The following is a 26,772-nucleotide window of genomic DNA, read 5'->3' on the forward strand; positions in this document are numbered from 1 at the left end:
CAACTGGCAGAACTCTGCCACAACCTAAGCTAGCAAAGGGACTCTTCTGGCCGTGCCTACACCGCACCTGGGTCCTTAGGGGGGTATTTTTGGCTGTACCAGCTCTGGTGTGATCTTTTCCATACCCACAGCTGTGCCAGGAAAGGCACGAGTGCAAACCCAGCCTGGAGTTGGAGCCCAAGGTCACATTCACTGATGTTCACCACTTGGTCCTGTACAAAGAAGCCCAAAGGAGCAATCACCTTATTCAGCTTGCACTTGTGCAAGGCAATGCTCATGTGCAATAACTACTTTGCACACATGAGCACTGCCTGAAATGAGGAAGGCTCCATGCTTGCAGGTGAGAGGGCTCAGACAAGTCTTGTGCCAGATTAGAAAACTCTTTTTACTTCAGCTACAAAAGATAGAAATGAAAGAGCAGAACCAAACTGTATACCCTTCATCACTGCAGATGCCCTTTATTTAGTCCAGACTCTCTCCTGGTCTTCCCCAAACTATGGATCTCCTGCCCTGCCAAGCTTCCTCTGCCTCTGACCCTGGACCCATCAGTAATCCCCAAATCCCTTCTCTTCTACAGGAAACTCCAGACTTTCTCATCCAGGCCTCTTGAAGAAAACATCAACCAATTTACTCTCAAATACCTGATAACTATCCAGACGTGTTTCCACGGCACCCAGGAAATGTTCCCAAAATACCTCATTTGTTCGCACTGCAAATACTGCATTGACTACAAACATCACCAACAACTCCACAGAGTTTGTGGGTAAGAACCACAACCATGGTGCTTAAAAATCCTGCCAAAATGCGTGCTTGGTTCTCACTCCTGCTGTCAGAAAACATCTGCACTGGTAAAGGATTAAAGGCTTAAGAAGGAAACAAAAAATACATTGACTTCCTAACGCTGTGTATCCTTAGGAACTGCTTTGAAATACTTCAAATTCTTGCTCGTCCCTCACTTATACCAAGATTTATTGATTTTATTTAGGTGGACAAGAAGAGTATTTCAGATTTGCTGCTGAAGGCTGAATCCAAAAGCAAGTTGCACAGAAAAACATGTTCTCATAGTCAGAGGTTGCTCCAAGCCCCATCCAACCTGGCCTTGAACACTGCAAGAGATGGGGCAGCCACAGCTTCTCTGGGCAACCCAATTTTTTAGTACCCAGGCAGGACATACATTGCTGCAGTTGGGATGCTCATCATACCTATCCATGCTTCCGTGCCCAGTGAACACGGTATCTGTCATTTAGAGTTTCAATCACTTATCTGTTCCCAGCACACAGGCTCAACGGAGCTGTTCTCTCAAACTCATACTTCTCCAGCAGAATCACAGATTTTATGGTGTGACTTTCAGAGAGGACCAGATGAATCCTCTATATAGCAGCATTTCCACAGATCAGCCCACAGTCCTTGTCCCTTTCTAGCTCAGCCAAAAAATGCTAAGGAGGAAAAAAAGCAGGGGGAAGAATCACTTTAAAGAAGGGAGGGAGAGCAAAGAGAAAGGAAGACTCCAAGGAAATGAAAAACCAACAGGAAAACACTGTGGCAGTTATGATTTGTACAATTCTGTGCATGAATTTGAAGACCTGAAAAGACTAAAAACACTGCAATAGAACATGTTAGAGTTGTGTTCAGTCACTGCAATAAATCTCCTTCTCCTACAACCAGGTAATTACTGGAGTGATTCAGGTTAAATAAGCACTTTATCAGCATTTCTTGCACTGAAAGCAAGAACCAATGCAATATAATTATGGAAGACGAAGTTTGGCATTCCTAACGTATCCAAGATGCAAACTAACAGCAAAATAATACTGCTAAATATATATATATATATTTTTTTTTTTCCAAAGCAAGCATCCAACACTTATTATGGGAGTAAAATAAAGCCCTTAAGTTTAAAAATAAATCCATCTTTGGTGACTTTAGAAGGTAACAATGGAAATAGAGATGAAGATTTCAGCAGAGGCAGAGCGTTACACATAGGCAACCACAAGATTTGCAATCAGTTGAAATGCAATTAGAAAAGATGCCTGCCACTTACCCAGCACTTCAAAATCACTGAATTGCACAAATATTAGTCTCTTTAGTAACCCGAAATGTAAAAGCAGCATCACAGACAGCAGGTCCCGAGCGAGTGCTGGCTGGCTGCCTTTACTGGCATCACTTCAGGACCAAACAGCCACTAAGCAATTCATTTTACCTGCAGAACAGACTGGGGTGATCTCTGTGACAGGTAGTTACCCTGCAAATGCATTGCAACCACAGTATGAAAGGACTGGATGAAACAGAGGGACATGAGAGGTCAACACGTTGCCTGAACACTTTGCAAGAAACACTTTGCCTTACTGTAAAACCCTGATCCAGCCCTCTGGAAAACAAAACTTACACAGTTTGCTACTCAGCCTCTCCTAAAATTCCACTTACATCTTCTTTCAAAGCACTTTGATCCAGGAAAACAGAAATCCAGATCTGATTTAACAAAACAAACCCAATTGAAATGCCTGTTGTCAAACAGCCCTCAATAACTGAGGATCAAATTGGTTAAGTACATGGCATGTATTTAAGACATACCCGAGACATATCTCATTGCTCAGTTCCACTGGAGCACTTTGATTTTACCTAATGCTAGTTCTGGAAAGCTCTAACGATGTCGTCATGACAAGGACAACACAACACAGTTGTTTTCTGCTATTAGGGTTGTTTACATTGCCATCAAACTATAGGATTTAACCACATTTCTTTTCTCTCTTATTCAAGCAAGTTCTTTCCTCCAGAACATGGTCAAATGGGGTTTGGCACACTCTTTGCAGATATCTTTCTGAGACACAAATTGAAAGCCTGGGAAGAGAAGAACACTTTATATTTAGAAATCCAGCAGTTGCGGGGAGGGGGAAGAAGGTAATTTATGGTACACAGACCAAGAGTCACATAGTCCTGATACTGCAGAGCACTTGCAATACAAGCCCAGTTATGTTAAGCATACTCTTAAGATTTGGATTCATTGACTTGAACAAAATCATTTGTGGAAAACCTGCCTGTGAGAAGGTGGATTCTGAGAATCAGGCCTCAGCTCTTGTAGCCAACAGATATGAATAGAAATAAAATGACTAATAAACTATTTCAACTACATCTAGCTTCTGTAACCAAACCTAGAGTGTTAGTAAATGGTTATTGCTATCACATACAGCATTAGACTTGGTTAGGACACCAATGGGCTCTACCTGAGCTTGGCTGGGAGTGGTTCAGAGCCTCTGTAACATACGCAGAGCCTGGCTTTACACTATCCATCTCCAGATCTGCACGTAAGTAAGGTCAGGTGGGAAGAAGGACAAGGGACAGAGAGAAGGCAAGAGAAAGGACAAAGTTAAAGTATCTCCTGGAACAAACTGCAGGAGAGTAACAATTTAATTTGTAGAGACAGCAGTTAGAGACAGTGCTAGAGAAATCATGGAATCCCAGCCTGGTTTGGGTTGGAAGGGACGTCAAAGCTCATCCAGTTCCAGCCCCCTGCCACGGGCAGGGACACCTTCCACTAGAGCAGGTTGCTCCAAGCCCCTGTGTCCAGCCTGGCCTTGAACACTGCCAGGGATGGGGCAGCCACAGCTTCTCTGGGCACCCTGTGCCAGCGCCTCAGCACCCTCACAGGGAAGAGCTTCTGCCCAAGAGCTCATCTCAATCTCCCCTCTGGCAGGTTAAAGCCATTCCCCTTGTCCTGCCCCTACGGGCCCTTGTCCAAAGTCTCTCCCCAGCTTTCTCCCAGAAAGTAACTTCCCCCTAACACTGGCAAACTCTGAACAGGACCTTGGACCTTCCACGCTTAACAAATACATTAAGTATCTCCCTAAATCACTGGTACAACCATGACCTTTGGTGGACTGGAACATTATAAACAGGAACCACGAGCGCAGACCACAGAGAAGCGCTGGGGCATGGCCGGGATGTGGCCCATGGTCCCTGTAGCAGGGCTCTGAGCACAGCCCCACTCAAGTTTCTGGTCTCTGGTGCAATTCCATGACTCACAAAGGGACATGGCTGTCAAAAGAAATTAATTTTACATGAAAAACCAGCAGAAGCGCTTAATAAGCCTTATACCTTTGAGCAGAAATGGTATAGGTGCTCTGGGGTATTCCAACCAGAAGATTTCACTTCCTTCTCGCCAATGGCTTAAGGAGGAGGGTGACTGAATGCTAAGCTGTCAGGCTGCAATAAATAACCAGGAATGGGGCTGTTCTTTGTTTTCATGTTAAAAAGGGCAAAAAGCCCAACCCTGCCTTTATTGTATGAAGTTAACTGCTACTGATCCTTAACAGGAATTGCATCATTGGTGGGTTCAAGGAGCATGACTACAAAGGAGGGAAAAACCTAAGAAAAATCTGCTCTCTCTTCCTGTATCACAGAATCCCAGACCGGTTTGTGTTGGAAGGGGCCTTAAAGCTCAGCCAGTTCCAACCCCCTGCCATGGGCAGGGACACCTTCCACTAGAGCAAGTTGCTCAGTGGAAGATCTCATCTCAGTCTCCCCTCTGTCAGGGAGTGGAGTCATTCCCCCTTGTTCTGTCACTACATGTCCTTGTCAAAAGTCCTGCTCCAGCTTTCTTGTTGGCCCCTGTAGGTATTGGAAGATATATCTGAAATACAAACCACGTTCTCCTCTTCCTCTCTGAAGTCTCTACCTTTTTGTCTGGAAAGCATTTGATAATGTCAGCATATGCTCAGGAAGGTGCTCCAAAACAAGATTTTTGCTGTCAAACAACATTCTTCTCCAGCAGAAAACATCACGAATAGGAACCATGTGCCTGTTTCCCATGTTACAAGGCTATCAGCACACAGTGTCTATGCCAACAGGCTGGAAGTGTGCATGTGCATGGGGAAAGCACATATATATGTGTGTGTGTGTATATATATGCATACTATATATTTTGTTTTTTATATCTTTCTCTCTCTACTTTATATCCAGTTTTAAGGCTGATGTATGAAATCCAAACAACATCCCAGAGGGAATCGATAAGCGTAAATGAAACCTTACTGTAAAAAAAGGTACATCTATGGAAACTGATTTTACTCACACCAGCTCATTACTATGAGGTTAGATGAGCAGTAGCAGGATCTAAACAAGACCATGGTAATAGGAAGCAGGATTCTCTGAATAAATAAGCCACATAACAGCTTCACTTTGGGCACTGGGAGATGCTAAGCACAAGTAGCATCTTCTGAGCTTAAGAAAGAAAAAACAAGGAATCTTTGCTTCTAAGATCTTCAAGTTCTAACAAACTTTAGAATCATAGAATCACAGAATAGTTTGGGTAGGAAAGGACCTTAAGATCATCTGGTTCCAAACCCCTGCCATGGGCAGGGACACCTCACACTAGACCATGTCACCCAAGGCTCTGTCCAACCTGGCCCTGAACACTGCCAGGGATGGGGCATTTATCACTGCTTTGGGCACCCTGTTCCAGTGCCTCAGCACCCTCACAAGTGGTTAACAACAGTTAATTCCTCTCCAACACCCATTTTTATCACCTCTTTCTTTCAAACTGACATTTGGTTGCCTGGCACTTAATTTCTTTCACTTCTGCTTTTATTCATTCAAAATGATCTTATAATCTCTTCCAGAAAAGAGTTAAAATAAGTTTCTTTGTTTCCCTGCTTTATGTCCAAAGAGCTTTTAAAAAGGCATGCAAGACTAAAGGTTTAGTTTGGTTTCCCTAAATACCCTTCAAAGCACCTGGACCTGCAAGTATAGAAGAAAATAGTAATTTTTAAGAGATACAAAGAGAGAGACAGGGAGAGAAAGAGTGAAAGAAGGAAAAAGGAATCAATGAGAACGTACAAGGGGGGAAGTAGCTCCAGGACGCTGGACGGGCTCCGTGGGCAGGGGAGACTGGGAAGGAGTAAGTGAAAAAAGAAAGAAAAAAACAAAAAAGTTGGTTAAAACATGCACCCATTGAAATGGGTTCATTTCATACAAAGCTCAGCTAGGCTAGACACAACCACAGCCCCAATCCTCCAAGTTGTTTGGTGCTTTATTCCTTAAACGCTTTGGAAATTCCTTAAGATCCAACAACTCCCCAGCCACTGTGTCCCAGCTCAAAAAAACCCCCCCAAACATATTGCATGTCTGAACTTTTAGCACAAGGCCCATCACTGCTGAGCAAGGGAGGGAAGCATGGGATTCCTCCGTGTCACTCCCACCCTCTGCTGAGCATGTGTTCATAGTTAAGCCCACGTTTAAGTACCTTGTGGAGTCAGAAGCAGGGCTGGAAGATGTGACACTTCTTTGTCCAGATGGACAATGCCAACCGCTTCCACAAGAAAACAACACCCAGATTTGTAAATGTGTATTTCCTGTGGTTTGGTTCCTTACACATTCAGCTTTCCTCTATTTTAATATCTTTTTTTATCTTTAATACGCTTTATCTTGCTGCGCATTCCATGCAAAAAGATAATAATGGCACAGATCTCTGTTTTCCTATCATCAAAAGGTGTTCTTCCTGAAAATCATTACTTGGAGAGGAGGCAGAGACTTAGCTCTGCCTCAGCCCCAAGTATGAGCTTTGGTTTTAATGGAAGAGAGAAGCCCAGGAGATAACTTGATTTCTTGGAGGACTGGTCCTGAGCTCTGTCAATACTGAAAGCACATGTCCCATCTTCTGCATCGGAGCTGTATTTAGGGGCCTTGAGATGTTTATTCCCTGTCTCCTTTCACACTGAAAACGGAGATCTGACGTGGCTCAGTAAGAGTTTCAGTTCATTTAGCTTTAATGAGACAGTTGCATGTTGAACACCAAACAACTAGTTCATTTCTACAAGATTAAGGAGAATGGTACTAATTATATATAACTTTCTTTGTAAAACCACTGATTAAAACATTATGCACTCATCATTGCCAATGACTGTTCAACCCAGGCCTCTGGAGAACCTACGTTCTATCCGTACCTTATTCTTCATGTTTTTTATTCTTTTGTAAAAGAAAACTCACAATCTTCTTTGCCCAGGGATTAGCAACTGGCCTGTTTCAACCCAGGCATGACCTTGGAAGGGTCTGTCATGGTTGCAATAGCTCTAACACAGTGAATGTAGCTCAGTTTGCATTCTTTGCAGTTCAAATTCATTCCTTCAGCACTGTACCAGAGCCTTCAGGAAGTCAGAACAGAGTCTGCTGCCTGGTCCAGACCTAAATTCCAGTCCTCCTGAAGGTCAGTAGATTAGTTGTATTTGGTGTGTTGACCTGGATTAAGCTGTTATTTATGTTTGAAAAAAATAGTATTAATTTACAACAACTTGTAATACTAACAAGTACCCTTTAGTGCGTCCTTAGTTTCGTATCATAAGGGTACATTTACCTGTTAAATCCAAATTAAATGAATGGATGAGACAGGAATTTGGCCAGAGCTGCTGGGGTTATTCATTCTTTTGTCCTAAGCAAGACTGAGAAGCTACAGATATCCAGGATTATGAGGAAGAACAGACTGAGACATAGCTGAGACATGCTGCCTGGGACTGTGAGCTATGCCAAGATGATGAGTGGGCACAAGATGAACACACACACGGACACATCGTTCCCAGAAAAGACCAACCAGAGATGGACAGAAGGGAATGAGCAGAGTAAACACAGCCACATGCTACAGGCAATTCCCTAATGTTCACTCAGAAGGAAAGAACAAAAGAGCTTTTTTTTCTACTAATGAATATTGAAGAGATTCATTTCTCATCAAGTATCTGAAATTCAAATGCAACCTTTATCCTGGATCTCTTCAAAAGCCGTTATAAATACAAGCTGCTTCCATCTATTCTAGTACTGAAATTGACAGTAAATGGGATTAGCTCTGAAATATCAGCTATCATTCAATATCATAATTTAGGCTAAGAAGTTATCATTAGAGTCCACAGGCAAAGAAAATATTGCTTCTAAAAGCAGAGTTTGCACTTAAACCCAACCTTCCCCTCCCATTCCCTGCGTCTCATTTCCATTTGAACTTCAGTCATTATTTGTACTGTGTTACAGACCACTGCAGTAGTTTATGGTTCTATTAAAATGCTGTCCCCATCGCTTCTGCAAATCAAACCCTCTCATTATAAATCATAATAAAAACACAGGGCAGGAAGTTCTTCGCTTTCCATCTGCTTTTCATTAGATTCCTCAACCCAGCCAAGCCTATGGACAACTAAACAGCACAAGGAGTTCTATGTTTGTAAATTCCTTCATGGCAAAGAGCTTTCCGCTGCAGATACAAAATGTCCTACACATCTGGATGAAAGAAAATAAAGCTTGCATGTCGTTAAGTATCTCTTATCAAGCCCAAATCACATTAATTCTAGATGAAATACTCTGCTAATGACGAGTAAGGACAAAAGCTCCAAGTGGTTCCTTTTAGAAAAGTCTCTTATTCCTTGGGAAAAGCCAATCCGCTGTTTCAAACATAGTTAAAGAGAGAAAAATAATGGATGTGGACATTTAAGTGTGTGAGAACTACCTTATATGTTTAAGCCATATACTAAATGCACGGAATATGGGTGAGGAAAACACAAGCTCTTCTGTGCTATTCCAGCAATGCAATTCCTAGCGAGGCTCTGGAAAGATCCCACTTCCCAGCAGTGCTATTTAAGCTGCTCAGGGTGCTCCAGCAGTTCATTTCTGCCCCATGCCAAACTCCGCAGCACCCAAGGAAGACTATTCTAAGCCTTCTGTCTCCACCATACAAGCACTGTTACTTCCCAAGGTGGGAAAAATGGAAAGCATAATGGTACAAAGAAATGGTACCATCAATTCTGTGTGCAAAGGAAGAGCAGAGCGGGACTGCAGAACCAGTGTTGACATTCCTTCTAGCAATCCTTACATCTGAAAGCTCATTAGTGTTCCTCTGGAGTGGACTCTTGCCTTTAATTGTGTGCCCAGAACAACTACCAGAGAAGGTCAACAGGGACAACCTCATGACTTGGTGATATCTTTCAACTTACTACTTTTAATAGGAGATGGGCTTTTGGTACCAACTTTATAACAGCCATTTCCCAGGGCTGAAAGAGGAAATCCACCACCACATGTGTTGTTGAAGCCAAATAGGATCTATTAATCCATGCTGCTTCACTATCTCTCATTAAAGCCTAGCAAGAAACTACTCACTAGCAGTGCATGACACTTCATTGCCTGAGCCGTGTTTAATAACAAACACTTTGCTTATGATTGTATTGATCAGCCTGGCCTGTATTTAGATTTAAAGCTGCCCTTGTCCACATGCTTTAGCAGAGCGAGCCCAGAGAAGTGGCTGATCACAGTACTGAGAGATCAACTTCAAACAACAAAAGGCAGATACTGGATTTATGGAATGACCACCTGCTGCAGTGCTTTGGATTGCTTTGAATTCTCCATGACACTGATTCCAACAAATCCATTTGTATGTTCCCAGGAATAACAAAGGCTTGCAATACCAAAGGCTGAGGACACGATTTCCCTAAGCTGTCAGCTCTTTGAAGCATGTAGATTCATGCAGTGCACTGATGGCTTTTTACCACTGAACCATAAGTTCCAAGCTGTAATACAAGATCTGATAAAACACATTTCCCTTAGTAAAAGCCAAACTTTTGAATCACATCTATTTGTTTTAAAATATCAATTCAGCAATCTTCGAAGATAAGGAACATCATTAAAATAGATGAAAAGCACACCAGTTAACCATCTTCCAGATCAACTTGCCAGCTGCATAACATTTTAAGAAAGATCAGCAATTTCAAACTGCTTCTTTTGATACGAAAGATATATAGATCTATCTTCATATATATGAATATATAGATTTTCTTTTTTAAATCAGAAGAACAAATGCTTCACCACCAGTACATTCTGCAGAGATCTCCATTACGCCAGCACATTTACCTGCAATCACTTCCAGTGCATACTGGGATGACCACAGAATAGATCCAAGGTCTCATTTTCTATTTATTTTCCCTTTCCTCAGCAAAGCTGGGTATTACTTTGCCCAGATTTCACACCATATAGAAGGCAGTAGGAAGCAGATGGAGTTATATACCCAGAGCAGAAGTGATTAGGATTCCAAGCTGTTAAATCCGACCCTCCTCATCAATCCTCAAACAGAAGGAAGCTTTCAGCACCTAATTAATCTATTCCATCTAAGTCAGCAGAAACATTTTTGGGTCGCCTGTATGCTGTATGAAAATAACCTAACAGACAACACCTTCTGGACACCAAGAACAGAATGTTGCATGGAATCACCACTTACAGATTGCTGAATGTATATAAGTTCTTACAAGCTTAAAATCTTTCAAACCATGCAGGAGATGGACATTGACAGGAGCTTACAAAACACTGCAGATGAAAGACATTCACCAGTGGGAACTACTCAGAGAGAGGGAATGTGTGGATGAGTGACACATAGAAAGGATAACACGGTACGTACAAAGAATGATCGACGCACAGAGTGTAACATGGTGCGTATGTATAAAGGAGATACATGGAACACCAAAAAGATCATTTCACTTATCATAAACCTGAACACACATACCTGGTTTTGGCACAGAATTGGTCACGGACTGAGGAACTTTGTCGTTAATTAGTTCAACACATTCACTAGGGAAAAATCCAACCTGTAGTGAAAACACAAAGAGAAGCACAATACTGAGTGTGGTGGGTTTAACGTCTGACCTGTTAAACCAGCAACTGTTAAACTGATTCATCTCTGATGCTCCGAAACATGACCAACATAGAATGACCAGGCTGACAGAAGTATTTTTGCAAAGTGATGCAGCTAAAAATTCTACAAACCAAATAGTTAGTTCTCTAAAATACTGTTGTGAGTCTGTTTTCTAAGCCTGGTTCACAGGACAGATACTCCACTTGCAACAGAGGGGAGAGAACAAGTGTGCTACACACCCCTAAAGCTCAAGTGGAGCTCAAGAGAGATGGAAAGACTTTTGCTGGGTTTCCTGCACTGCATGCATGTACCATGAAATTTAAGGAAGAGCTCTTAGCAGCTCAATCATCTATACTCAAATCACACCAACACCTGACTGTTTTCACTGCTAAAATACCATATTCACAAGCACTTTAGCATTTTATTCCTTTAGAAAACTGAAATCCAATATGGTTCAATATATTTGCCTGTCTGTGTAGTCTCATTACAGAACAAAAGGCATATTCTCATGCGCTAAGTTAGGAGAAGACACACTGAATGCACAAAGATCTCTACCATGTCCTCGCCTTATTGCATGCACTTGGTCTGATGAGCTAATTGGGGTGATTAGTGATACTACTGAAGCATCTCAAATAAGTGTGTTTCATAGAATCACAGAATCATAGTTTGGGTTGGAAAGGACCTCAAGATCATCCAGTTCCAACCCCCTGCCATGGGCAGGGATACCTCACACTAGACCATGTTGCCCAAGGCCCTGTCCAACCCAGCTTTGAATATTGCCAGGGATGGAATATTTACCACTTGTGTTTAAGAGATGTGGTTTCAGTTATATTGAATTCAATTCAGTCTTAGAACTGAGAACAGAGGTAATAAAATACGCAGAGTTCTACATTTTTAAGTAAGAACCCAGAGATTTGACTAAACATAAGTGGGTTTAGAGCGTGATGTAGCATAACCACCTCTAACAAGAGCCAGAATTCCTGATGTGCCTCTGAACATGGGCAAGCCAGTGCAACCCTTGTGCCTCAGTTTCCCTGTCGCCAAAGGACAGGGGAGAAAAGTGCCACATATCCATTACTGAAAACTGATCCCAGGAACAGCTGATGAACATACCACACGAGCTCCTTAACCATACCCACTACTTTCAAATGTTCATTTGTAGTGTTCCTGCACCAACCCTTATCACAGCAGCTTTCCCTGCATCTCTAACTGAGAAATACCAGAGACTGTCTAAACCAGTGGAAAGTTTAAAGACTGGAGTGTGGCGAGGATCTTAATGCTCTGATGAAATAGGATGCGCCAGCAGGAATTCACATGCCACTCAACAGTCTCCATATCTAGGGAGAAATGATTTCATAGAATCATGGAATCCCAGCCTGGTTTGGGTTGGAAGGGACATTAAAGCTCATCCAGTTCCGACCCCTGCCATGGGCAGGGACACCTTCCACTAGAGCAGGTTGCTCCAAGCCCCTGTGTCCAACCTGGCCTTGAACACTGCCAGGGATGGGGCAGCCACAGCTTCTCTGGGCAAAATATATAACTTCTCTGGGCAAATATACTTAAACAATGTATATTCTATGATTTTTAAATACTTCAGTATAGCTTAGAGACTCTCTTGGACATTTCCTGCACAAGAGATGAAGGAGACAATATTTATGCTAGGAAAAATATACATATCCAGTGGAAGTCTGAGCCCATAACACAAATGATACATTTGGGAGACCGTGAAAAATGGTGGATCTAAATCCAGCCCCAAATCCCATCCTGTAATCAAAAGCTCATTTGCCTTTGATTGGTAACATAATGTTTTTCCTGTTAGCAATATAAAATGCTAAACATGAATTTAGAAAGGAAAGAAGACCCTTTTATGTCTTTACTTTTAGCTATTTCAGAACCATTCCCAAATAAAACACTGTACTGTTCTCATGGTGTCATCTTTGCCATGTTCCCAACTAATAATTATGATGTATTTTTCAGGGAAGGCGAATTTTCCCTCATGCTGGTGTTGACAAGCTCTCTGCTGTTAATTCCCTGGTAACAGTTCTCATGGCTTACATCTTCTGACTTATTTATTCCAACTTTTCTTTCAAGATCCCCAAGAGATCATCTTCAGGGTCATAACCTGTTACTTGTGCCTCATTCCCACCCATTTAAAAGATGCTGCTTTCCCTCCTCTGCAAAGTTTTCCCTGATTTCGTATAAGTAAAGGAGTTTAGCACAAGAGTTAATCTTAACAGATGTAGCAAGGCACTGTCAGAGCGTGAGCCAGGATTAAAGGATTTGGCAACATCCGAAAACTAATAGCAAGGGGAGGATATATTTAGATCAATACAAGGTCATCTAAAGGTTAAAAAATCACCACACACCTTAACCAAAGGAGGAAAGCACAGGCTACTCCTTCACTCCCGACCAATCCAAGGCAGAACATGTCCCTTTTTGGGAAATTCATTCAGACTTAAAGCCCGTGTTCAGGTTCAGCATGGACCATGGTTTGAAAGCAAGGGCCACAACCAGTGCAAGCTCATGTAAGCTCAACTAGTTACCAAAAAGTCCAATCCACTTCTGGTTACCACACTCCTGTGCAGTGTTTTGGGTCACCTCCAGCAGCAGTGCAACTAATGGAAGTGTACCCCAAAGACAGAATTATCCAGAACATCAAAAGGCACTTGTGCATCAAAAAAGGGCCTGTCCCTCGTGATTCAGCTGCCTGAAACTGATTGAAAAGACAAAGCATGAAGAAAAAGAAGAGAAGAACAAAGAGGGCTGGAAGGCTGTTAGTGTGGAGGTGGCTGCAATTTAGGTAACAATCTGACAAGGAAAGCAGTGACTCACTAAGGGCATTTGAAAAGAAAAAGGCTTGAGGAAAAATGTCTTCAAAATCGTTTTACTTTAAGCAGAGAAAATGATAAGAAGCCCAGTGGGCTGTTCTGTTCTGCAGTGGCTTAAGTGTCTTGCAAGGCAGTCATTAGATCAGGTACTGGGAGAAAAGGACCTGCAACTCTAACAGGGAATTGGAGGATAACAGGAATGGTGATTCATCCCTGCAGGATAGCTCTAGCTGGCACAGAATAAATTGACTTCCATGCGGAATCAAAGCTGCAGCTCATATTGAACACACTTGTAACCTATTGGATCTGCTTTTCTGATGACATCAGTAGAGCTGCCTCTTCTTCATCTGCCCACCACGGAGAAAGCCTTTATTCACCCCGATAGCTGGGGGAACGTGCAGAAATGAACACACTTCTGCCCAGACATAGCCAAGTCACAGCTGGTTTAAATGCATGCAACCAAGTAAGTTCTTTTCAGTCACAAAGTCATGTTTTGCCACATTGGGCAAAGCCTTGCTCACCTCTGTCAAGGTATGATTTACACTGTAAGCTGTGGCCATTGCATAAAACCTTGCTCCTCTCTGAGCACAGAGCAAAAACCTGAGAAGTAACATGAACAAACTGGCCAAACATTTGGGCTTTGGGCCTCCTCCTTTTCTCTGCTCTCAGAATCACAACTCTCTGGCAAGACAGTGCTTGTTGATTTATTTTATCCATTAAAATGACTGGATCAACTGATTGCTATCACCTTATCACCTTCTGTTCCTCCACGGGAACAGGATTGTTTGCCTCTAACAAACGCTTCCAAGGCTGCACAGCTTCATCAAAACCTGTAACTATAACAACATTCTTCACCTATACACTCTTTTCAGTATTCACCAAGAACAGTTTGGTACTGAACAGTAACACATCTCTAAGTCTGGTGCACCAACACCAGAGATAAATCTCCTTTCTCTGAATTCTCTTCTCACTGCAGCAGTTAGTATGGTCGAAAATCTCCTGTTATATCAGGAGAGTGTACTTTTCCTGTACACTCACAGCTTATGGGCCCTAAACTAAAAATCCCTCTCCCTCTTTGTACCACACTGGAATTGGCATCTCTTGGTAGCTAATTTCATGGAAATGAAAAGCTCTGACAAGTCCTGTTCAAAGAAATGACAAAAACTATCAATTCACAGGAAAAATGCACCTCTCTGCAAATCAGATCCATGGCGTGTGAAGAAATATGTTGATGTAGTAATAACTGAGTTTGCATAGCTGATGAAATTACTGCCTGTCAGCCGAGATACAGCTGCTGAAAACCAGCTCTGCTCTAAGCAGCCTTACTTGGCAGTCAGGAGGAGCAGAAAGCACCCAGATGGTTTGTTACCTACCTCAGCCGACAGGCAGGAACTTCTCAAAACACACAATGCAAACACAACCTGAGAGCTACTCAAACGTGTATTACAGCTGCTGTGTTTCCAATGGTGTGGTTCAGTGGCCATGATCGGACTCACATTGTGAAAGATCCTTGCTTATAATTTAAGACACAAGATTATTCCACCCCTAGTTTTCTGTTAAGCCAGAATATGGTGTTCTACCTCTGCAGCTGCTCGGATCTGTTGTGTCAGTAGGCTGACTGTTCATGGATACAGACAAAACCCTCTTCAAGTGGTTTACTGATCAACATATCTTCATGCTGGGAAAGCACTCTAGGACTGCTCTGATCTGAGAGACAGAAGGCAGGTTGCACAGGTTGCTTCTAGTGTCTTTAATCACCAGCAGATCTCTTTGTATCTAGTCATGATTTCAGCCAGCCTGATGGCAAGCAGAGAGCTTGCACTGAAGAATGGAGGCCACGGAGCTGCTGCGAGGGCTGGAGCAGCTCTGCTCTGGAGCCAGGCTGAGAGAGCTGGGCTGGGGCAGCCTGGAGAAGAAAAGGCTCCTGAAGGGGACACCTTAGAGCAGCTCCAGTGCCTAAAGGGGCTCCAGGAAACCTGGAGAGGGGCTTTGGGCAAGGGCCTGTAGGGACAGGCCAAGGGGAATGGCTTTAACCTGCCAGAGGGGAGATTGAGATGAGCTCTGAGGCAGAAGCTCTTCCCTGTGAGGGTGCTGAGGTGCTGGCACAGGGTGCCCAGAGAAGCTGTGGCTGCCCCATCCCTGGCAGTGTTCAAGGCCAGGTTGGACACAGGGGCCTGGAGCAACCTGCTCTAGTGGAAGGTTTTGTTTTGTAAATAGAGACTTCTGTCTTTTACTTTTCTCATTTCCTGATGAGAAAACCCAAGCTAGGGAATAAAACTCTTTTTGCAGAGCAGTGGCACACTTCGACACAAAAGTTTTGGTACCTAATTCCCAGGTATGTTTAGGATCTCTTGAAAATGGAGTCTAATTCTCTCTGCTGTAACACTTATAGAGACCAGTAATGCTAAGACTACACAATAAATGCAGACATGAAAGCACAGGTTAGTTGGGTGGCTTGTCAAAGTCAGTGGCAGTGTCTTACCAACTGGGTTTCTCTGAGTCCTCGATGTTCCACCTGATCTAGTTTTAGATAGTGGAAGGAACGAGATGATTTGAATAACAGCTGCTGTAGAGGGGTTACAATATCAGCTTCCACTAACATCAGCTGTCCAAAGGGTCATGGTCATCCCTAACTCAAACAGGCAGGAAGGCCAGAGAGAAAGAACAAGTCCTCTTACACATACACAGGGACACTGCTCACATCCTGTGCAGGCACAGCAGTCCCACAAACACGTTGCTGAGTTTCCTGCCTTTAATAAAGTTGCACTATCATGTCTGATGCTTGTGTCTACCTGAAATCCATGTTTGCCTCTCCACCATGTGGTCAGCTCCTTTGGTGGCATATCAATGACAGACACGATGTCTCCCACCTGTAAAAGAATGGCAACATCAATCACAGCCTGCAGTTCAAAGCACAGTTCAAATAACTGCATTTTTCAACACTGCAAAAACTGTTCAACTCGTGAGCAACTGCAAAAATGCCAATCTTGAGGCATCTGCCTTTGTAAAATCAAAATGTGAGGTAGAAGAGTTACTGCATCTGAATATGAATAAAGCCCTGGCAGCACCAGACTAGCACTATTACCTTTCCTTCCTGTGCTGCATGCTAAGAATGTGATCACAAACGCTCCTTTGGGCACTACCTGTTTCCCTTGACACTTTTTTGTACACCACCATGAATGCTCCATTGATAGTACCACTGCACATGAACAACCAGAGCATAAAATGCTGCCTTCTGGGTAGAACGGACCCAAAGAGACAGACACCCAAAGACTTCCAGGGTCTGATCTCCCAGATTTTTGCTCCAACAGCAGCTCCTATTCTGCATCAAGCAAGATTTTCAGGGCAGCTTTAGATTATCACATTCTTCAAGTATCAAATTCTTTGACAGTCTGGTTCTTTACTTTTCATGGGAGCAGAAGCTCTCAAACATGGGTTTAGACATGGACTTGCCAAGAGGAAAACAGGTTGTGTAAACTGGCCAGTGATGAATTCACTTGGCATGTGTCCTCACACACGTATGTGGACAGAGACAACATACTTTTAATACCCTGTGCAGCATGAGCTGCTGCTCGGAGACCAGGCTGGAGCACTTGGCAGCATCTGTGTAATCAGGAGATACTAATGCCAAGTAAAGCTGTATTTTACAGATGACTGAACTCCTCCCTGTATCTAATAACCCTGTATCTAATAACCATTGCAAATCGAGTATTTAACTGAATCTTCTAAGCTTCACCTCACAAAACATTCTGGAAGTGTCTGAATATATTCTTGATGTGCACACACACACACAGACACTCATGTTACACTCTGCTACATATGACAACAAGGAATCTAAGTTCTTTTATTTACCTCAAAGGACAGTTCATCTGCTGCTTGAGCAATATATCTCTTAATAACATGGGCAGCAGCAATAGCAGGAACATTAATGGATGATTCCTCGTGGACTAGCAGGTGATTCCCCTTGTTATCAATCTGAAATAAAGAGCACAGGAGACTGTGAGGCAGCTGGGGACAAGCGAGGAGGCATTTTAGCAGTGCTCATCTACATAGCTGGGGCTTCAAGCTGATTCCCAGCAACAGCACAGCTTGAGGGCCCCCTAAGGAGAGCAGCACACACAGAGCAGGCCACAGCACACGCAGTCAGGGAGAGGAAGAACAACCCAGGAAGAGTATTTCAGGGTGAGGAGGATATCAGCAGGGAAAATTGCAGGAAAATGCACTCAAAATCCTTATTACAACCATTTAAACCTGAATTGCAACAGTCTAATAATAGGTGTTTCTATTCCTGGTGTGCAGCAATACCATCAGGGAATGGAAAGATACACATATCTCCACAAGACTAATCAGCAACAGCACTGCTGACACAGACAGGGGGCCTTCATCTCTTAGCCCCAGTCTTTCCTGTACTCCTTGCCCAATAAGGTCTGTTGTTTGAGGTGGTAGAAGACCATTAACAGAGAAACAAAAGCTACAATTCACAACATACAAACAGTGCCAGTTTAACCAACAGTAAATGGGAGCTGATTTTATTGTTTCTGTAGCCATCACCAGGGAAATTAAAATCAAGAGAGCAGGCAAACACCACAACTGAGACAGCCCCAATAGCTTTTGCCACACTTGCAGTACTGCCTTGCCAAAAAGGAGGGTAAGAATGTGTATGCCTTCTGCAACCTATTCCTCAGGGACTTTTCCAGACAGTGCACTGCCCAAGTCACTGCTTCCCTGGAATTGCCACCTCCTTTTATTTGTATTAGCAGAATGATACGTCTTTGGGTGACAAAATTCAAGAAGGAGGGGGGAAAAAGCTCCTATATTAACACTGGATCTGATTCTATTTGTTCTAGACATTCTGTGGCCACTTATATACTAGTAACAGGGGAGTAAAACTTTTAGGATAGCGTTTCAGTGACACCAATAGGTCTGGAAGGATTATACGTCTTTCTGGAAAGGCAAGAGAGCACATTTGTGGCTTGCTAAGGTCAGGAAACAAAGAACAACCTAAGCTTCATCCCATACCTCCATCCATGTGAGAGCAGGCCCACAGTTTATCTTGTTGCCTGCGATGGCGGAGAGACGTGACAGGTAAGCCATCAGCATCTGGGTGACAAGCTGGGACAGAAAGAAACAGAGTTTTTCTGTTAATACACCAGTTTGGAGAGACTTCTTCAGACTTAGAGAGAGACCATAAATTATCCATTGTCATAAACCAGATATATTCCCTTTTGCAAGGAAATCTGTCATTGGAAGGAGGACAGCAAACTACATACGGTGTTACAATGATTACACACCAGAAAAACAGGGTAAACCAGCAGCTCCCTGTGAAAGTAATAGTTATTTTTATAAGATATGTAGATTTCTATAATCTCCCTTGTCAAGATACCTGAAACCTAAAGCCTTCTTCTCATCATGAATTTCACACCAAACAAATCATACATTATGGACATCAAACACACCATTTAGCGCAACAAAACCCACTATGTCCACCCACTTGCAAACCCTTAGAAATGAGGCTACTCAGCCTGACCCCTTGGTGAAAGAGGGGTATTTCAAATAGTAGAAGAGGGGTTTAAAAATACACTTGGCGATGGCTCTTCTGTAATAGTAAACTTGCTTTTATTAAAGAGAAGCTGGGGAGGACCTTCCAAAGCTTCACAGTGTTATAAAGCACTTCTATAAAGCAGCCCAGAGTTGGTATGGGTGTTTAAAACATTGTTCTCTTCAAACGTCTGTTCAAATGTGGTCAATTCAGAGTGAGAAAATACAGTACAAGATGCCACACAGCTGCAAAATTCCATTTCAGAGCAGTAGAGGTCTTCCATACCTTTACATGTTCTGCGCTTAGAGATAACTTTCAGGCTCATGCTATAAAGTGCATATTAAATCAGTTGTACAAATAAAGATGTAAGAGATAGGAATGCCTAAAATAGAACTTAAAACAATAAACCCAGGAATTCATTCCCCTGAATATTGCTGCTTCTGCTGAATTTAAGAGACTAGAAACCAAATTCTCTACAGGAACAGCCTGCATTAAGCCAAAGTGACTAATAAACCAGATGTTCTGATGAGCAATGGGACCGTATTACCAACTTCCCATATTCAATGGCCCTGCAGACTCTAGTGGGTACTGATTTCAGCCACTGCTTGTTGCTCAAAAGCAATCAATCCTCACCAGCTCTGTGCTGAAAGAACACACATTCTGATTTACAGTTCCTGGATGGATTCTTCTTTGAGTGGCCTCTATTTCCCCATGTCCTTTTTCGGCTATGCATCTTGTGGGCAGGCAACATCAGCCTTCCCACACAGCATGTCAGGATTGTCCCATACTTGTGCTTGATGGCAGCGGGCAAACATACAACTACAGGTCCCTGAGCTAAGTGACCTGTGAAATGAAGAAAGGGGCACTGTCCATCACTGGGTAACACCTTCCTCCTGCAGACAGACAGGCAGAATGGTTTTGTCATGCTCCACTGGCTCAGATAACCTCTGTGGCCATGCATTACCTCTCCACATCTTCTGACATGACACAGTCAAGATGCACCTGCTGCTTCCCAGAAGATTATTGTGGACATGAATGAATCTCTGAGTTATCAACAGGCTTATGAAGCCAAAGGAATTCCAGCTCACTGTATTCCAGGTGAGGACAGTAAGTCAAGATATGAAAAATACCTCTTATTCACTTAGGGGAAAACCCCACTTTTTAAGCTTTTTAAAGAGCATTTAAATAAGGCACTAACGCAAATGCTTCAGTAATTTTCAGTCCATAGATGTAAGTCTAGCACTGCAAATGGTAATCCCCTTGCAGTGTCACAGCCCTGGCACGGCATGAATTCCTGGGAATGTCAAGTTGCTAACAGTAAGTCACAAACTTCTCCACATCATTGAAGAAGCTTCCAAAGATGTAACAACATTCTTATCTAAGGTACTGACTGGACAGCTTCTTTCTTGGCACTCTCAATAACCATTCCATGTTTAGCAGCACATTAATCCTTATGAACTTGCAGGGCATTTCCCTTTAGACCATTGAAATTCAGGGTGGAAAACACATACTTCTTACATCTTCTTACTCATAATCAATGTCCAAACCTAGCCCAGGCTGCATTAAAACTACTTTGTATGTGAAAAAGTAGTTTTAAGCTCTCTCTTCCAAGCCCTTGCTGGTGAGTGTGCTTTAGGGAATTCACCTCTGGGTTGTCCTTCAGGGCATCAGAGCGGGGCAGCTCGGAGAGCTGGGAGAAGCGCCGGTCATAAATACACAGGTGAAGGTGTTTGTCCAGCACCCGGAAATCTTCATAACTCCGCTTCACGATCCAGCTCCTTCCCTGCAGAAAGACAAGAGAGAATGTCCCTGTTAGAAGCTCCTCACTCACTGGGGCTAGATGAAGAAAATGGAAGTGTGTGGAGAATCAGAGAATCAGAGCATCAACCAGATTGAAAAGACATTGAAGATCAAGTCCAACCATTCCCCAGCAGTGCCAAGGCCATCACTAACCCATGGCACTGAGGGCCTTGTCTACATGGTGCATGAACACTTCCAGGGACGGTGCCTCCAGCACTGCCCTGCGCAGCCTGTTCCAATGCCTGAGCACCCTTTGGGGAAGGAATTGTTCCTCAGCTCCATCTAAACCTCCCCTGGTGCAGCTTGAGGCCGTTTCCTCTTGTCCCATCCCTTGTTCCTTGGGAGCAGAGACCAGCCCCCTCCTGGCTCCATCCTCCTGTCAGGCAGTTGCAGAGAGCGAGAAGGTCCCCCCTGAGCCTTCTCTTCTCCAGACTAAACCCCCCCAGGTCCCTCAGCCGTTCCTCATCACACTTGTGCTCCAGGCCCTGCACCAGCTCCGGTGCCCTTCTCTGGCCCCGCTCCAGCACCTCAATGTCTCTCTTGTAGTGAGGGGCTCAGAACTGAGCACAGGGTTCTAGAAGTAGCAGACAGATGTGGTCACCTTTCTTCTCAAACATTTCAAATGGTAGAAGTGCCTTGGTAGCATTTTTGAATTTCTGGACAGCTGTTCATGCTCAAATGTTCCTGTCTGAACGATTTAAGTGTGGGTTTGGATGTGGCCCAGCATTACTGAGACCTATCCAAGCTTTTAACTTCCACTTGTCCCACAAGGATCTTATAGCGTTTTCATATACAAGGTGTCTTTGCACAAAGGTAAATGACAAAATGGTTGTACAAATAGCATGAAACTAGGTGCTACAGAGATAGAAGAATACACGACTGGGGAGCTAAAGGCAGAATAGAAGCTTGCAAAGCTTCTGTGTGATGTCCCAGGCCAATCTTCAGCTGAATTAAAAACCAGTCTATGATGAATAACACATTACTCCTGAGTGCATATCACTGCCCCAATTAAAATATTGACAAAGATACACACTGCTTCAGGGGACAAGGAAGAGACGAGGGCAGCATAATTTGCTTTGTGAAGCTTTTAGTATCTAAATGACCACTTCTAAATGCTGCATGGCCTATTATGATCAATAAAAAATGTTGTAATAATGCAGCAGTTTACAGGTCAAAGCACTTTATGAACAGTCATTCATCCTCTCAGCACTCCCATCCAGCACCTTAAGTGAGATTGTTCGTGTTGTACAGATGTGGATGCTGACTCAGTGACCATGGACCTCCACAAAGCTCCCCCACCTTCTCTTTCAAGCACAAAGTGCTTGTTTCAGTCTTTCTTCCCTAAACTCAACACTATGGCTGTATTTATTCTTCCCTGTGAGGGTGCTGAGGCGCTGGCACAGGGTGCCCAGAGAAGCTGTGGCTGCCCCATCCCTGGCAGTGTTCAAGGCCAGGTTGGACACAGGGGCTTGGAGCAACCTGCTCTAGTGGAAGGTGTCCCTGGTCGTGGCAGGCGGTTGGAACTGGATAATCTTTAGTCCCATCCAACCCAAACCATTCTGTGATTTAGAAAGAACAGAATCTCCATCAGCATTACAGGCTCTTGCCTCACACTCCACAGGCAGTTGTTCTCCCTTGGGAAAGGATGGGAAAACCAACAGAGCCTGCAAGAGATGTTAGCAATGCTGTCCAAGTCCTGGCGCTCTGGCAAGGACTCAGAAGAAGATGCCAGAGGAAGGAATTAGATTGCTCCAGGATACACGGCCACTCCAAGGCAAGGCAAGGATTAAAAGCCTGGCAACCAGCACAAACAGCAGAGAAACACATGGTATAAGAGGGGACACATCGCTGGGGAAAGGAGCTGTAAAGCCTGAACCAGATGTGCTGTACGTGGCTCTCAACCTCCACTAGATGCCCTCTTCACCTGATATACAAAAAGCATTAACTCCCATTCACCCTTCTGCTAGATTCATTTGTCAGGAGGGTTCTAAGCATCATTTTTATATCAATATCCAAAGCCTGCAAGGCAATTGTAAATGCAAAACCTATACTCCAGCATACCAACTATTTATGTAAGACAACTCCAGACCATGTACTGTGCCCATAAACAAGAAATCACCCCTATTTCACAACCCTACAAAGAGGGTATCTACACAGGACATAAATGCTTTGTAATTTCCAGAAGTTATGTCATTTTACTGTTCACCTAAAAGAGGAAACCAAACCCAGGAGTGCAAGTCTATCTTCAGAAAGGTGACAGCCTTCCCAACCTCTCCACCTTTTGCAGTTCAGTGGTTCTTGCTCTCTAGGTAAGTCACCTTCAACTTAAAGCAAGGTTTAGTCACCAACAGAAGAAACAACAGACTGAGAAATCGCTGCAATCCTTCATTTCCTTCTGCCTGCTGCACTTCAGAGGATGTTTCAACACAATCTCACAAACTACCCACACAAATCACTAACAAATTTGTCAAACAATCATAAATCTGTCATTAATTCAATGACAGATTCCAACCCCTCCGTGGCAGAGGGTTGGAACTGGATGATCTTAAGGTCCTTTCCAACCCAAACCATTCTATGATTCTATATTTTAAAGTGTTGGACTGTAGATTTGCAGTCTCTTTTTATCTGTAATTAAGACATTAGAGTTATATTTACAAGGTGGGAATAGTCGGGGTTGGCAAACAACCGGTCCATGGCATGGGGCGAGCAGGATGAGCTGCAGAGAACTGGACTATACAGTGTTCTCCTTGCCTCTGATGAAAGCCATGCTACACCATCATGGTGACAAGGCTACTACTAGCTAGCAAGGCAGCTGCTCGGTGAGCAGGGACAGCTTACCTCCCAACAGCAGTGGTGCTTCTTGCCCCAGCATCTCCCTGGGAGCTTCTTCACAAGAACTCGTGGAGCGAGCACTGAGCTGGCACTGCCTGAGCATGGTGCAGAGATAACCCTGACCCATTGCTGTACCTTCCAGTTGCTGCTAAGCAACCAGCTGAGCTATCCCTGAGCTATTCCTGAGCTATCCCTGCGGAAGCAGCAGCAGCAACCTCCAGAAGAGGGGTGGTGCACAAGCTGGGTGACCAGAACCACTGTTGCCATACAGTCAGCCCAATGCCCGCAATCCCAGCCCTCGAGTTCAGGCTCTTATGTATAAGGTATGTTAGTACAGATCACAGTTGCAGGAGAAATAATACATATTACTCTTCATCATGATACCCTTCATCAGGGACTGTAGTGATAGGACAAGGGGTGATGGGTTCAAACTGAAACAGGGGAAGTTCAGGTTAGATCTAGGGCAGAAGCTCTTCCCTGTGAGGGTGCTGAGGCGCTGGCACAGGGTGCCCAGAGAAGCTGTGGCTGCCCCATCCCTGGCAGTGTTCAAGGCCAGGTTGGACACAGGGGCTTGGAGCAACCTGCTCTGGTGGAAGGTATCCCTGTCCCTGCAGGGGGTTGGAGCTGGATGATCTTAAGGTCCCATCCAACCCAAACCAGTCTGGGACTCAGTGATATTTCCACAGTATTTTTAGGTCTACTGGTCAAACAGCGTAAGGAGGATGACGTGCAGCCATAGCCAGGAGAAGTTTACTACTGCCTGAGGCACAGCTCATCTGGAGAGACTTGGAGTGAGGAGCACTCCCTGTTCCCTTTCTTCCCAACACACAGCATGAAAGCTGCAGCTCAGTGACAGAAACTGCTGTCCTGCTTGGTCACTGTTGGACTGGAAAAAGCAAGTTTAAGAGGGAGATAATTTAAAACATCCTTTCAATAGTTAAAACCCCATTTGCTCCGTCACCTCTTCAACCCTTTACAGATCTATCCCTACCATGTAAAAATAGACTGTTTCCAGCTGAATCTGCCTGCAGCTGAGCAGACAGGAGTCCTTTGTGTCTACCAATGCCCCTTCAAGCCAGGCAGGGTGCTACTGAGTCCCTGCATGCACAACTTGCGGGTCCCACGGTCTCTGTTTTCTCTGTAGCACCTCGGATTTATTTATTTTAAGACGGGGTAGACCTTTCTTTTCTGGTTCAAATGCTTATTTCCTGAGGGAAATCACGTGGATGCTCTCATGAACCTTACCAGATCAAGACCAGAAAATGAGACTAAAGTATATGGCAAAAGTCACTTCAGTTTGACCCGATAGTAAGAAAACACCATGTATTAAATAGCTGCAAGCTGCCAGCATCCTCCAATAGAGTTTAACTCTGCCATGAGGGTGACTTTTACAGCTGTCTGGGTCTTGGGTTCTGCATGTTATTCCAGCATGACCCTTCAGCCTTTTTCTATTTCAAGTCACACTGGAAAATGGCTTAGATATTTAGTCAAAACAGAAACCAAGCCTGATAAAATCCATCACTTTGGGTTTCCCCAGGAAGCGTTCCTAGCTGGGGCCATAGGTGGCTTTATCTAAGCTTCAGTTTGTTTACCAAAATGTCCTGGATGATCTCATGACCTCTGGTGTATTATTGTAACTTTAGGGAAACTATAAATCATTAAAAGTTAAACGGAGTTTGCACTAACGCAACTTTATTGCTGAATGAAAGCATATGCTCAGCAGTGTGATGCTTTTGGGCTTCCAGGTTTCACCTTGAGGCCACATATGGATGCTCACTTGCATTGCTCCTCATGGGTATGGAACATGCAGTATGGCTTTTCATTAAGCTGGAAGACATTTCCAAGATATTGGAACTGATGAACACATTTTCCTTGGCAAACATTAGTGCTTGCTCCCATTTCAGCTGACAGAGCTGGGCAGAGCCAAGCCAACAGCGAGGACAGCTACACCAAGGTGATGTCTGCTCACTTGACTGGCTTAGAAGAGATCATCCACAGCTTGCAGTGTGATACCCATTCTGCTGTCAGGCCCTTATTTATGACTAGAAGAAAAGGAAATACGGGCAGGAGGGAGCTTTAAATAAGGTGAAAATAATGGGAATGCTGTAACTTCAGTACTACTGAAATCACACCAGAGACCAACTATCACAAGATGAAGCGAACACAGGGGCAGATGGACTGCAAGGCAAAAGGCAGAGCAGAAAGTTCAGTGTATTTATGTGGTGAATCCTTAACAGCCTTATTCCACAGAAGAAATTCATGTCTCTCAGCATTAATTATCAGTTTATTATCAACTAATTGCAATCAGCAAAAAAAAAGATATTTTAATGGAAACCATTGAAGCTTTTCTCCCCTAAAAATTAATACTTCCTTGTTCACTCTGATTCCAATTACAGATTGGAACACTAAAAACACACATGGGAACTGTGTTTTAAACTGACAGAGGGGAGACTGAGCTGAGCTCTGAGGCAGAAGCTCTTCCCTGTGAGGGTGCTGAGGCGCTGGCACAGGGTGCCCAGAGAAGCTGTGGCTGCCCCATCCCTGGCAGTGTTCAAGGCCAGGTTGGACACAGGGGCTTGGAGCAACCTGCTCTAGTGGAAGGTGTCCCTGCCCGTGGCAGGAGGTTGGAACTGGATGAGCTTTGAGGTCCCTTCCAACACAAACCAGTCTGGGATTCTGTGATTCAGACAGCAGGCAAATATTTGGCTCAGGCTTTGCGTTTGCACAGATACAGAGAAATAAGGGCATGCTAGGAAGAGCCAACACGTGTATTTGAAATCTGAACATCCATTTTTGCTCCCACAAGAAAGCCTATTTCTGAGTGGCAGGCTGACAGGCACCTAATGAACTTGAAACAGGGTTTACAACTCTCACCACGTGAATGAAATCCCCTGCTCTCCTGGCATGTTATAATTGAAACAATTCAGCATCAATCATCTCTTCAGTAAAATGATCCTGTAAGAGCAGCAGGTCGCGGAGGGACACAGAGGTGAAGCCACAACATGGGGATTGCTTTGTTACACTTCAGAACATTCAAGGAATAACCCAACATGAGCCACAAAAGGAATAGTTCAAGCCACTAACGTGACTGCTAAGTAACAGGAAGTAAGATCCTCCCATCCTACAGGTAGCAA

The 26,772-nt window shown here is 43.8% G+C and overlaps 1 protein-coding gene across 4 annotated transcripts in view; it reads right to left on the reverse strand.

The window, feature by feature from the left end:
• Nucleotides 1–26,772, reverse strand: part of ARHGAP32 (Rho GTPase activating protein 32) — a 190,219-nt gene that overhangs the window by 43,462 nt on the left and 119,985 nt on the right. For all 4 annotated transcript variants that reach the window (XM_030505266.2, XM_030505268.2, XM_030505267.1 and 1 more), the window contains 7 exons: nt 20,652–20,789; nt 18,487–18,579; nt 17,320–17,442; nt 16,260–16,337; nt 10,511–10,592; nt 5,827–5,877; nt 3,219–3,293 (listed from right to left, as the gene is read on the reverse strand). In XM_030505266.2, coding sequence (XP_030361126.1) covers nt 3,219–3,293; nt 5,827–5,877; nt 10,511–10,592; nt 16,260–16,337; nt 17,320–17,442; nt 18,487–18,579; nt 20,652–20,789 — 640 coding nt within the window. The remainder of the gene's footprint in view (nt 1–3,218; nt 3,294–5,826; nt 5,878–10,510; nt 10,593–16,259; nt 16,338–17,319; nt 17,443–18,486; nt 18,580–20,651; nt 20,790–26,772) is intronic.

The sequence above is a fragment of the Strigops habroptila genome, chromosome 17 (assembly GCF_004027225.2).
Source record: "Strigops habroptila isolate Jane chromosome 17, bStrHab1.2.pri, whole genome shotgun sequence".
Taxonomy (NCBI): domain Eukaryota; kingdom Metazoa; phylum Chordata; class Aves; order Psittaciformes; family Psittacidae; genus Strigops; species Strigops habroptila.